Source organism: Ranitomeya variabilis, chromosome 2 (genome assembly GCF_051348905.1).
Source record: "Ranitomeya variabilis isolate aRanVar5 chromosome 2, aRanVar5.hap1, whole genome shotgun sequence".
Classification (NCBI taxonomy): domain Eukaryota; kingdom Metazoa; phylum Chordata; class Amphibia; order Anura; family Dendrobatidae; genus Ranitomeya; species Ranitomeya variabilis.
In genome coordinates this window covers 412,435,293-412,450,192 of record NC_135233.1, presented here as the reverse complement: position 1 = coordinate 412,450,192, position 14,900 = coordinate 412,435,293, and the positions used below count along the sequence as shown (strand labels likewise).

The 14,900-nt window shown below is 45.6% G+C and overlaps 1 protein-coding gene across 2 annotated transcripts in view; it reads left to right on the top strand.

Moving 5' to 3' along the window:
• PHKA1 (phosphorylase kinase regulatory subunit alpha 1) overlaps positions 1-14,900 on the top strand; it is a 491,521-nt gene that overhangs the window by 191,570 nt on the left and 285,051 nt on the right. For both annotated transcript variants that reach the window (XM_077286537.1, XM_077286538.1), the window contains exon 14: positions 14,621-14,755. In XM_077286537.1, coding sequence (XP_077142652.1) covers positions 14,621-14,755 — 135 coding nt within the window. The remainder of the gene's footprint in view (positions 1-14,620; positions 14,756-14,900) is intronic.

Genomic DNA, 14,900 nt, shown 5'->3' with positions numbered 1-14,900 from the left:
TTGCCCCATACAATGCTGCACAAATGCTGATTATGGCCCCATAAGATGCTCCATACAGACATTTGCCCCATACAATGCTGCACAAATGCTGATTATGGCCCCATAAGATATTCCATACAGACATTTGCCCCATACAATGCTGCACAAATGCTGATTATGGCCCCATAAGATGCTACATAGGCTCATTTTCCCCATATAATGCTGCACAAATGCTGACTATGAAGGTACAGATGATTGACCTCGTGGAGACCAAAACATCCAACACCGCATGCATTTGCATATTGGGGCAGTGTTCTGGATCACTGCGTTGAGAAACACGTGATGGTGTCTCCGCGGTGTTGGATGTTTTGGTCTCCATGAGGTCAATCATCTGTACCTTCATAATCTTTTTAATAGGCACTGCTCCTAATAGCCAGTTTCCCACTCCACACTGATGAGGGGCAAAAACCCCGAAACAGCTGTCTGTGGATGGATACCATGCTTGGCATAGGTGGTTTTCCTTTATTGGATGTTTTCCTTTATCGGATGCTGCCCTTCCCGTGGTTGTTCCTTCCCGGGGAAAGGCCTGGCTATTCACTGCTTGCGTTGAGAAACACGTGATGGTGTCTCCGCAGCTACTATACATGCAAATGCTGATAATGGCACCAGTACAGTTCATGATGGGCCCCATAAGATGCCCCATATAAGGCTGCACAAATGTTGATTACAACCCCATAAGATGCTCCATACAGACATTTGCCCCATACAATGCTGCACAAATGCTGATTATGGCCCCATGAGATGCTCCATACAGACATTTGCCCCATATAATGCTGTAAAAATGCTGATTGTGGCCCCATAAGATGCTCCATACAGACATTTGCCCCATACAATGTTGCACAAATGCGGTTTACGGCCCCATAGAGATATTTGCCCCATATGCTGTTGCTGCGATAAAAAAATAAAAAATCACATACTCACCTCTCATCGCTCAGGCCCCCTACACTTGCTATAGTCACCTGTCCGCGTTTCACCGCTGGGCGCCGCTGTGTCTTCTGCATCCTCTGCACTGATTGTTCAGGCAGAGGGCGGCGCGCAGACTAACCACATCATCGAGCCCTCTGACCTGAGCGTCACTGCAGAGGACGTGGAAGACTGAGCCCGGCGGTGGAACGCAGACAGGTGAATATCGCGCAATGCCCCTGTTATACTTACCTGCTCCTGACGCGGTCCCTGGTTCTCCGGGCGCCGGCAGCTTCTTCTTGTGTTGAGCGGTCACATGGTACCGCTCATTACAGTAATGAATATGCGGCTCCACCCCTATGGGAGTGGAGTCGGGTCCATATTCATTACTGTAATGAGCGGTATCATGTGACCGCTCAAAGCTGGTAGAAGCTGCCGGCGCCCGGAGAACCAGGGACATGCAGGGACCAAGCCAGGAGCAGGAGAGATTATGATTAGACAGCTGTCGCTCCTCCTCACCCGCCGACCCCTGGGTATGACTCGAGTATAAGCCGAGAGAGGCAATTTCAGCCTAAAAAAATGGGCTGAAATTCTCGGCTTATACTCATGTATATACAGTAATACAGCCCACCTCCCCATAGTATATAATACAGCCCCCCATAGTATATAACACAGCCTCCCCCATAGAATATAATATACCCCCCATAATATATAAAACAGCCTCCCCCGTAGAAAATAATATACCCCCATAATATATAACACAGCATCCCCCATATAATATACCATCATAATATATAACAGCCTCCCCATAGTACATAATATACCCCCATAATATATAACGCAGCCTCCGCCATAGAATATAATATACTCCCATAATATATAACACAGCCTCCCCGATAGAATATAATATACCCTCATAGTATATAGCACAGCCACACAGTATATAGCACAGCCCGTAGTATACAGCACAGCCCACGTAGTATATAAGACAGCCCACGCACTAGTATATAGCACAGCCACGTAGTATATAGCACAGCCACGTAGTATATAACAGCCCACATACTAGTATATAGCACAGCCACGTAGTATATACACAGCCCACGTAGTTTATAGCACAGCCCACGCAGTATACAGCACAGCCCACGCAGTATACAGCACAGCCCACGCAGCTTACAGCACAGCCCACGCAGCTTACAGCACAGCCCACGCAGCTTACAGCACAGCCCACGCAGCTTACAGCACAGCCCACGTAGTTTACAGCACAGCCCACGTAGTTTACAGCACAGCCCACGTAGTTTACAGCACAGCCCACGTAGTTTACAGCACAGGCCACGTAGTTTACAGCACAGCCCACGTAGTTTACAGCACCACCCACGTAGTTTACAGCACCACCCACCTAGTATACAACACAACCCATGTACTAGTATATAGCACAGCCGCGCAGTATATAACATAGCCCACGTAGTATATAGCACAGCCACGTAGTATATAGCGCAGCCACGTAGTATATAGCACAGCCACGTAGTATATAGCACAGCCACGTAGTATATAGCACAGCCATGTAGTATATAGCACAGCCCACGTAGTATATAGCACAGCCCACGTAGTATATAATACAGCCCACATACTAGTATATAGTACAGCCATGTAGTATATAACAGCCCACATGCTAGTATACAACACAGTCCACGTAGCATACAACACAGTCCACGTAGCATACAACAAGTCCACGTAGCATACAACACAGTCCACGTAGCATACAACACAGTCCACGTAGCATACAACACAGTCCACGTAGCATACAACACAGTCCACGTAGCATACAACACAGTCCACGTAGCATACAACACAGTCCACGTAGCATACAACACAGTCCACGTAGCATACAACACAGTCCACGTAGCATACAACACAGCTCACGTAGCATACAACACAGCCCACATAGTTTACAGCACAGCCCACCTAGTATATAACACAACCCATGTACTAGTATATAGCACAGCCACGCAGAATATAACATAGCCCACGTAGTATATAGCACAGCCCATGCAGTATACAACATAGCCCACATAGTATACACCACAGCCCACGTAGTATACACCACAGCTCACATAGTATACGGCACAGCCCACATAATAGTATATAGCACAGCCACATAGTATATAACACAGCCCACATAGTATATAGCACAGTCACATAGTATATAGCACAGCCCACGTACTAGTATATAGCACAGCCACGTAGTATATAACACAGCCCACATAGTTTATAGCACAGCCACCTATTATATGACACAGCCCACATACTAGTATATAGTACAGCCATGTAGTATATAACATTGCCCACGTAGTAAATAACACAGCCCACTCACTAGTATATAGCACAGCCATCTACTATATAATTGTCTAAGGGTCACTTCCGTCTGTCTGTCCTTCTGTCTGTCTGTCTATCACGGATATTCATTGGTCGCGGCCTCTGTCTGTCATGGAAATCCAAGTCGCTGATTGGTCGCGGCAAAACAGCCACGACCAATCAGCGACGTCCACAGTCCGGAAGAAAATGGCCGCTCCTTACTCCCCACAGTCAGTGCCCGGCGCCCGAATACTCCCCTCCAGTCACCGCTCACACAGGGTTAATGGCAGCGTTGACTGCGGTGTAACGCACTCGGTTAACGCTATTAACCCTGTGTGACCAACGTTTACTATTCATGCTGCCTATGCCTATGTAAAAAGATCTAATGTTAAAAATAATAATTAAAAAAAAATATATAGTTACATACTCACCCTCCGTTGGCCCCCGGATCGATGCGGTTACTGATGCTCCCGGATCGAAGCGGTTACCGACTCTCCTTGCAACGCCCCGGTGACCGCTCCATGCATTGTGGTCTCGCGAGATGATGACGAGACCGCAATGCACGCTTCAGACCGGAGCACGCGAGGAGCATCGGTAACCGCTTCGATCCGGGAGCATCGGTAACCGCTTCGATCCGGGGGCCAACGGAGGGTGAGTATGTAACTATTTTTATTCTTTTTTTAACAGGGATATGGTGCATACTACGTGACTGGCCAATATACTACATGACTGGGCAATATACTACGTGTCTGTGCTGTATACTACGTGGCTCTGTGCTGTATACTATGTGACTGGGCAATATACTATGTGGCTGGGCAATATACTACGTGGCTCTGTGCTGTATACTACGTGACTGGGCAATATGCTATGTGGCTGGGCAATATGCTATGTGGCTGGGCAATATGCTATGTGGCTGGGCAATATGCTACGTGGCTGGGCAATATGCTACGTGGCTGGGCAATATGCTACGTGGCTGGGCAATATACTACGTGGCTGGGCAATATACTACGTGGCTGGGCAATATACTATGTGGCTGGGCAATATACTACGTGGCTAGGCAATATACTACATGGGCTGTGCAATATACTACGTGGCTGGGCAATATACTACGTGGCTGGGCAATATACTACGTGGTTGGGCAATATACTATGTGGCTGGGCAATATACTGTGTGGGCTGTGCAATATACTACGTGGACATGCATATTCTAGAATACCTGATGCGTTAGTATATAGCACAGCCACTTTTTATATAACACGACCCACACACTAGTATATAGCACAGCCACATAGTATATAACACAGCCCATGCAGTATACAGCGCAGCCCATGTAGTATATAGCACGGCCACGTAGTATATAACACAGCCCGCATAGTATATAGCACAGCCACTTAGTATATAACACAGCCCACGTAGTATACATCACAGCCCATGTAGTATACATCACAGCCCACGTAGTATACATCACAGCCCACGTAGTATACATCACAGCCCGCGTAGTATACATCACAGCCCACGTAGTATACAGCACAGCCCACGTAGTATATAACCACCCATTTACTAGTATATAGCACAGCCACATAGTGTATAACACAGCCCACATACAAGTATATAGCACAGCCCACGTAGTATACAGCACATCCCACTTACTAGTATATAGCACAGCCACGTATATAACATAGCCCACGTAGTATATAGCACAGCCCATGTAGTATACAGCACAGCCCACATACTAGTATATAGCACAGCCACGTTATATATAACACAGCCCACTTAGTATATAACACAGCCCACTTAGTATATAACACAGCCAATGTACTAGTATATACCACAGCCACTTAGTATATAACACAGCCCATGTATATAGCACAGCCACATAGTATATAACACAGCCCGCACAGTATACTGAACAGCCCATGCAGCCACACAGTATACAGCACAGCCCACGTAGTATATAGCACAGCCACATAGTATATAGCACAGCCACATAGTATATAAAACAGCCCACGTAGTATATTGCACAGCCCACGTAGTATATTGCACAGCCCACGTAGTATATTGCACAGCCACGTAGTATATTGCACAGCCACGTAGTATATTGCACAGCCACGTAGTATATTGCACAATCATGTAGTATATAGCACAGCCCAAGCAGTATATAGCACAGCCCATGTAGTATATAGCACAGCCCACGTAGTATATAACACTGCCCATGTAGTTTTGAAACGGCTGTACACTGTGTGCGCACAGTACTGTTGTTTTGATACGGCTGTACACTGTGTGCGCACAGTACTGTTGTTTTGATATGGCTGTACAATGTGTGCGCACAGTACTGTTGTTTTGATGCGGCTGTACACTGGGTGCGCACAGTACTCTTGTTTTGATATGGCTGTACAATGTGTGCGCACAGTACTGTTGTTTTGATGCGGCTGTACACTGGGTGCACACAGTACTGTTGTTTTGATATGGCTGTACAATGTGTGCGCACAGTACTGTTGTTTTGATACGGCTGTACACTGTGTGCGCACAGTACTGTTGTTTTGATACGGCTGTACACTCTGTGCGCACAGTACTGTAATGTAAAATAAAGGTCTGAATGATGTGCGTCCTCCCACGTCTCCTTCCCAGCGCCCCGACGTGCATTTTCTTCCGGGGGCGTCTTACCCAGATGATATGCTGTAGCTTTTTTAGATATATGTATTTTTTTCTTATTGACTCTGATATTTTTCTGTAATAAAATTGATTTTAATTTTTATCTATGGTCGGCTTCTTTATAGATGACAGGGACTTTACTGCCATCTTGTGGTTCGTTTTCATACATAGTAACATAGTAACATAGTTTTTAAGGTTGAAGGAAGACTTTAAGTCCATCTAGTTCAACCCATAGCCTAACATGCCCTAACATGTTGATCCAGAGGAAGGCAAAAAAAAAACATGAGGCAAAGAGTAAGCTCCAGATTGGGGAAAAAAATTCCTTCCCGACTCCACATACGGCAATCAGACTTGTTCCCTGGATCAACACCCTAACAAGGAATCTACTATATAATTGTCTAAGGTCTACGTCTGTCTGTCCTTCTGTCTGTAACGGAAATCCCAAGTCGCTGATTGGTCGCGTCAAAACAGCCACGACCAATCAGCGACGGGCACAGTCCGGCAGCAAAATGGCCGCTCCTTCCTCCCCGCAGTCAGTGCCCGCTCCATACTACCCTCCAGTCACCGCTCACACAGGGTTAATGGCAGCGTTAATGGACCGCGTTTTGCAGCGGTGTAACGCACTCCATTAACGCAGCTATTAACCCTGTGTGACCAACTTTTTACTATTGATGCTGCGTATGCAGCATCAATAGTAAAAAGATCTAATGTTACAAATAATTTAAAAAAAAAAGGTTATTCTCACCTTCCGACGTCACACGCTGTCCTCGGCAGTGCAAGCGGCAGGTTCCGGTGCCAAGGATGCTATGCAAGAAGGATCTGCCATGACGTCACAGTCATGTGACCGCTACGTCATCACAGGTCCTGCGCTCATACCAACCCTGGGACCGGAAGCTGCCGCGTGTACCACACACATGTGCCAGGACTTCAAGTGGCCTTCGGAAGGTGAGTATATGTTTATTTTTTATTTTAAGTCTTTTTTTAACCACGCATATAGTGCCCACATTGCTATATACTACGTGGGCTGTGTTACATACTGCGTGGGCTCTGTTATGTACTATATCTCTGTGCTATATACTATGTAGGTGGGCAATATACAACGTCACTGTGCAATATACAACGTGCGCTGTTATATACTACGTAGCTGTGCAATATACTATGGGGCTGTGTCGGTTCTGTTATATACTACGTCGACTGTGCAATACACTACGTGGCTCTGTTATATACTACGTGGCTGTGCAATATACTACGTAGCTATGCAATATATACTACGTGCCTCTACAATATACTACGTGGCTATGTTATATACTATGTAGCTCTGCTATATACTACGTGGCTGACCAATATACTACGTGCCTGTTCAATACACTACGTAGCTGTGCAATACACTACGTGGCTATGTTATATACTACGTGGCTGTGTTACATACTACGTAGCTCTGCTATATACTACGTCGGTTGTGTTATATACTACGTCACTGCAATATAGTACATAGCATGTGCTATATTCTACCTACATGTTCTAGAATACCCGATACGTTAGAATCGGGCCACCATCTAGTCTAGTATATATACCCTGTAACATTATACTTTTCAAGAAAGGCATCCAGTCCACTTTTAAATTTAAGTAATTAATCACTCATTACAACATCATACGGCAGAGAGTTCCATAGTCTCACTGCTCTTACAGTAAAGAATCCGCGTCTGTTATTATGCTTAAACCTTTTTTCCTCCACACGTAGAGGATGCTCCCTTGTCCCTGTCTCAGGTCTATGATCAAAAAGATCATCAGAAAGGTCTTTGTACTGTCCCCTCATATACAGTGGGGCAAAAAAGTATTTAGTCAGTCAGCAATAGTGCAAGTTCCACCACTTAAAAAGATGAGAGGCGTCTGTAATTTACATCATAGGTAGACCTCAACTATGGGAGACAAACTGAGAAAAAAAAATCCAGAAAATCACATTGTCTGTTTTTTTTATCATTTTATTTGCATTTTATGGTGGAAAATAAGTATTTGGTCAGAAACAAAATTTCATCTCAATACTTTGTAATATATCCTTTGTTGGCAATGACAGAGGTCAAACGTTTTCTGTAAGTCTTCACAAGGTTGCCACACACTGGTGTTGGTATGTTGGCCCATTCCTCCATGCAGATCTCCTCTAGAGCAGTGATGTTTTTGGCTTTTCGCTTGGCAACACGGACTTTCAACTCCCTCCAAAGGTTTTCTATAGGGTTGAGATCTGGAGACTGGCTAGGCCACTCCAGGACGTTGAAATGCTTCTTACGAAGCCACTCCTTCGTTGCCCTGGCGGTGTGCTTTGGATCATTGTCATGTTGAAAGACCCAGCCACGTTTCATCTTCAATGCCCTTGCTGATGGAAGGAGGTTTGCACTCAAAATCTCACGATACATGGCCCCATTCATTCTTTCATGTACCCGGATCAGTCGTCCTGGCCCCTTTGCAGAGAAACAGCCCCAAAGCATGTTTCCACCACCATGCTTTACAGTAGGTATGGTGTTTGATGGATGCAACTCAGTATTCTTTTTCCTCCAAACACGACAAGTTGTGTTTCTACCAAACAGTTCCAGTTTGGTTTCATCAGACCATAGGACATTCTCCCAAAACTCCTCTGGATCATCCAAATGCTCTCTAGCAAACTTCAGACGGGCCCGGACATGTACTGGCTTAAGCAGTGGGACATGTCTGGCACTGCAGGATCTGAGTCCATGGTGGCGTAGTGTGTTACTTATAGTAGGCCTTGTTACATTGGTCCCAGCTCTCTGCAGTTCATTCACTAGGTCCCCCCGCGTGGTTCTGGGATTTTTGCTCACCGTTCTTGTGATCATTCTGACCCCACGGGGTGGGATTTTGCGTGGAGCCCCAGATCGAGGAAGATTATCAGTGGTCTTGTTGTCTTCCATTTTCTAATTATTGCTCCCACTGTTGATTTCTTCACTCCAAGCTGGTTGGCTATTGCAGATTCAGTCTTCCCAGCCTGGTGCAGGGCTACAATTTTGTTTCTGGTGTCCTTTGACAGCTCTTTGGTCTTCACCATAGTGGAGTTTGGAGTCAGACTGTTTGAGGGTGTGCAGTGCACAGGTGTCTTTTTATACTGATAACAAGTTTAAACAGGTGCCATTAATACAGGTAATGAGTGGAGGAAAGAGGAGACTCTTAAAGAAGAAGTTACAGGTCTGTGAGAGCCAGAAATCTTGTTTGTTTGTTTCTGACCAAATACTTATTTTCCACCATAATATGCAAATAAAATGATAAAAAAAACAGACAATGTGATTTTCTGGATTTTTTTTTCTCAGTTTGTCTCCCATAGTTGAGGTCTACCTATGATGTAAATTACAGACGCCTCTCATCTTTTTAAGTGGTGGAACTTGCACTATTGCTGACTGACTAAATACTTTTTTGCCCCACTATATTTATACATTAACATAAGATCACCCCTTAGCCTTCGTTTTTCCAAACTAAATAGCCCCAAGTGTAATAACCTATCTTGGTATTGCAGACCCCCCAGTCCTCTAATAACCTTGGTCGCTCTTCTCAGCACCTGCTCTAGTTCAGCTATGTCTTTCTTATACCTCGGAGACCAGAACTGTACACAGTATTCTAAGTGTGGTCGAACTAGTGACTTGTATAGAGGTAAAATTATGTTTTCCTCATGACCATCTATGCCTCTTTTAATGCATCCCATTATTTTATTTGCCTTTGCAGCAGCTGCCTGACACTGGCCACTAAATGTGAGTTTGTCATCCACCCATACACCCCGGTCTTTTTCATTGACGGTTTTGCCCAGAGTTTTAGAATTAAGCACATAGTTATACAGACAGCCCTGGCACACCAGCCTGACCAAAGAACTGAGGCGAGCTTCCAGGGCTGCTGAGCACAGATGGAAAAGATCCCACTCCAACGAGCACTACATCGCATTCAAACAGTCCCTCACTACTTTCAAGACCACACTCGCCACAGCTAAACAAACCTACTTCTCATCTCTCATATCCTCCCTGTCTCACAACCCTAAACAGTTATTCAACAACTTCAATTCTCTCCTACGTCCCCCAGCACCTCCTCCCTCCCCACTTATCTCAGCTGAAGACTTTGCCTCATTTTTCAAGCAGAAGATTGAGAACATCAGAGACAGTTTTGGTCAACAACCCCCAGAGCCCTTCCTCCCGACTTCCCAGCCCTCCACCTCCAAAACCAACTTCTCCACCATTACAGAAGATCAACTCTCCACTCTACTCTCAAGATCGCATCTCACCACCTGTGCATTTGACCCGCTCCCATCCCACTTCATCCCAAACCTCACCACAGTTTTCATCCCAACCCTAACCCATCTCTTCAACCTATCACTAATAACTGGTGTTTTCCCCTCAAGCTTTAAACATGCCTCCATCACACCTATCCTCAAAAAGCCCTCTCTTGACCCATCCTCTGTATCTAGCTATCGCCCTATATCACTTCTCCCTTATGCCTCCAAACTACTGGAACAACACGTCTACCTTGAACTGTCCTCATTTCTCTTCTTGCTTCCTCTTTGACCACTTACAATCTGGCTTCCGTCACACCATTCCACTGAAACTGCCCTAACTAAGGTCACCAATGACCTCTTAACCGCCAAGAGCAAGCGACACTACTCTGTCCTTCTCCTCCTCGACCTGTCGGCTGCCTTTGACATAGTGGACTATTCCCTATTATTACAGACCCTCTCATCACAGACTTGGCCCTATCCTGGATCTCATCATACCTAACAGACTGGACCTTCAGCGTCTCCCACTCACACACCACCTCCTCACCTCGCCCCCTATCTGTCGGAGTCCCACAAGGTTCAGTCCTTGGGCCCCTGCTCTTCTCCATTTACACCTTTGGCCTGGGACAGCTCATAGAATCTCATGGCATTCAGTATCACCTCTATGCTGATGACACACAGATCTACATCTCTGGACCAGATATCACCTCCCTACTAACCAGAATTCCTCAATGTCTGTCCACTATTTCATCCTTATTCTCCGCTATATTTCTGAAACTTAACATGGACAAAACATTGTCATTGTCATCATCTTTCCCCCATCTCACGTGACCCCCCAACGAACCTATCCATTACAGTACATGGCTGCCCACTCTCCCCAGTCCCACAAGCTCGCTGCCTCGGGGTAATCCTTGACGATGATCTCTCTTTCAAACCACATATCCAAGCCCTTTCCACTTCCTGCCGACTTCAACTCAAAAATATTTCACGAATCCGTACATTCCTCAACCCAGAATCTGCAAAAACCCTAGTCCATGCCCTCATCATCTCTCGCCTTGACTACTGCAACCTCCTGCTCTGTGGCCTCCCCTCTAACACTCTTGCACCCCTCCAATCTATTCTAAACTCTGCTGCCGACTAATCCACCTGTCCCCCCGCTATTCCCCAGCCTCTCCCCTCTGTCAATCCCTTCACTGGCTCCCCATTGCCCAGAGACTCCACTACAAAACCCTAACCATGACGTACAAAGCCATCCACAACCTGTCTCCTCCATACATCTGTGACCTCGTCTCCCGGTACTTACCTACACGCAACCTCCGATCCTCACAAGATCTCCTTCTCTACTCCCCTCTTATCTCCTCTTCCCACAATCGTTTACAAGATTTCTCTCGCGTATCACCCCTACTCTGGAACCCTCTACCACAACACATCAGACTCTCGCCTACCATCGAAACCTTCAAAAAGAGCCTGAAGACCCACCTCTTCCGACAAGCCTACAACCTGCAGTAACCACCGATCGACCAATCCGCTGCATGACCAGCTCTATCCTCACCTACTGTATTCTCACCCATCCCTTGTAGATTGTGAGCCTTCGCGGGCAGGGTCCTCTCTCCTCCTGTACCAGTTATGACTTGTATTGTTTAAGATTATTGTACTTTTTTTTTTATTATGTATACCCCTCCTCACATGTAAAGCGCCATGGAATAAATGGCGCTATGACAATAAATAATAATAATAAATAATACATCTTATTACTTCTACCCAAGTGCATGACCTTACATTTATCCCCATTACAGCTCATTTGCCATTTATCAGCCCAAGCTTCTTGTTTACATAAATCATCCTGTAATATAAAATTGTCCTCCTCTGTATTGATTACCCTGCAGAGTTTAGCGTCATCTGCAAATATTGAAATTCTGCTCTATATGCCCCTACAAGGTCATTAATAAATGTTAAAATGAAGAGGGCCCAATACTGACCCCTGTGGTACTCCACTGCTAACCACGACCCAGTCCGAGTGTGCTCCATTAATAACCACCCTTTGTTTCCTATCCCTGAGCCAGCTCTTAACCCACTTACACATATTTTCCCCTATCCCTATTATTATCATTTTATGTATCAACCTTTTGTGTGGCACCATATCAAAAGCTTTTGATAAGTCCATATACACTACGGCTGTACACTGTGCACACAGTACTGTTTTGATACGGCTGTGCGCTGTGTGGCACAGTACTTTTGTTTTGATACGGCTGTGCACTGTGTATACACAGTGCGGTTTTGATACTGCTGTGCACGGTGTGCTCACAGTACTGTTGTTTTGATACGGCTGTACACTGTACGCACAGTACTGTTTTGATACGGCTGTGCACTGTGTGCGCTCAGTGCGGTTCTGATACGGCTGTACACTGTGCACAGTACTGTTGTTTTGATACGGCTGTACACTGTGTGCGCACAGTACTGTTTGATACGGCTGTACACTGTGTGCGCACAGTACTGTTGTTTTGATACGGCTGTACACTGTGTGCGCACAGTACTGTTGTTTTGATACTGCTGTGCACTGTGTGCGCACAGTACTGTTGTTTTGATACGGCTGTACACTGTGCGCACAGTACTGTTGTTTTGATACTGCTGTACACTGTGTGCGCACAGTACTGTTGTTTTGATACTGCTGTACACTGTGTGCGCACAGTACTGTTGTTTTGATACGGCTGTACACTGTGTGCGCACAGTACTGTTGTTTTGATACTGCTGTGCACTGTGTGCGCACAGTACTGTTGTTTTGATACGGCTGTGCACTGTGTGGCACATTACTGTTGTTTTGATATGGCTGTACACTGTGTGCGCACAGTACTGTTGTTTTGATACGGCTGTACACTGTGTGCACACAGTACTGTTGTTTTGATACGGCTGTACACTGTATGCACAGTACTGTTGTTTTGATACGGCTGTAAACTGTACGCACAGTATTGTTGTTTTGATACTGCTGTGCACTGTGTGGCACATTACTGTTGTTTTGATATGGCTGTACACTGTGTGCGCACAGTACTGTTGTTTTGATACAGCTGTGCACTGTGTACGCACAGTACTGTTGTTTTGATACGGCTGTACACTGTGTGCGCACAGTACTGTTTTGATACGGCTGTACACTGTGTGCGCACAGTACTGTTGTTTTGATATGGCTGTACACTGTGTGCGCACAGTACTGTTGTTTTGATACAGCTGTGCACTGTGTGCGCACAGTACTGTTGTTTTGATACGGCTGTACACTGTGTGCGCACAGTACTGTTGTTTTGATACGGCTGTACACTGTGTGCGCACAGTACTGTTGTTTTGATACGGCTGTACACTGTGTGCGCACAGTACTGTTGTTTTGATACGGCTGTACACTGTGTGCGCACAGTACTGTTGTTTTGATACGGCTGTACACTGTGTGTGCACAGTACTGTTGTTTTGATACTGCTGTACACTGTGTGCGCACAGTACTGTTGTTTTGATACGGCTGTACACTGTGTGCACACAGTACTGTTGTTTTGATACGGCTGTACACTGTGTGCACACAGTACTGTTGTTTTGATACGGCTGTACACTGTATGCACAGTACTGTTGTTTTGATACGGCTGTACACTGTGTGCACACAGTATTGTTGTTTTGATACTGCTGTGCACTGTGTGGCACATTACTGTTGTTTTGATATGGCTGTTCACTGTGTGCGCACAGTACTGTTGTTTTGATACTGCTGTGCACTGTGTGGCACATTACTGTTGTTTTGATATGGCTGTACACTGTGTGCGCACAGTACTGTTGTTTTGATACAGCTGTGCACTGTGTACGCACAGTACTGTTTTGACATGGCTGTACACTGTGTTCATTTTATGAGGCGGTGAAAATGACGAACTGTGCAGATACCCTCCAATGGGGTGAGCAAACTCATGTGACAAGTATTTGTTTGTGGTTGTGAAATTTAATGGAATAGTATATGGTGGCTCAGTGGTTAGCACTACTGCTTTACAGCGCTGGGTCCGAATCCCACTATGGAAGCCATCTGCAGAGTTTGCTTGTTCTCCATATTTAAGTTTCCTCTCACGCCCTAATGGCTGATTGTGAGTGTAGAATGTGAGCCCCGATGGGGACAGCGATGATGAGGTCTGTAAAGTGCTGTGGATTAATGGCGCTATATAAGGAGGAAAATAAAGAGCTCAATATGAGCACCATGTACCAAGTAACAAATCTGACTAAACACTTGTACCAACACGTTCTCGTTAATGTCAGGACTAAGTGTGTTTATTACTGTTTTTTGAAATGTCAACATTTAGAAAACAGAGCAGAGCAGCTGTGTGACGTCCGCGTGTAAAGTGCTTTTCTCAGCATTGCTCTGGCAGAATCCTTTGTAACTAATGCGAGCTCCATGTCTCCACAGTTTGCATCCTAGCAGAGACGGAGGAGATCAGAGAAATCCTTCACAAGCATGGTATAGAGGTGGAGGCCGTGGCTGACGTGCACCCCATCAGAGTGCAGCCGGCCAGGATCCTCAGCCACATATATGCCCGGCTCGGTAAGTGTATCTGTCAGACAAGGGTGTACACAAACATCCTGGGGACTAAAGTCCTGATTGGTCCTCCTTCATCAAAAAAAAAAAAAAGCAGAGGGTCTTGGCGCATAGGCGCTGTTACAGAAGGGTATACCTGCATCACTTACAC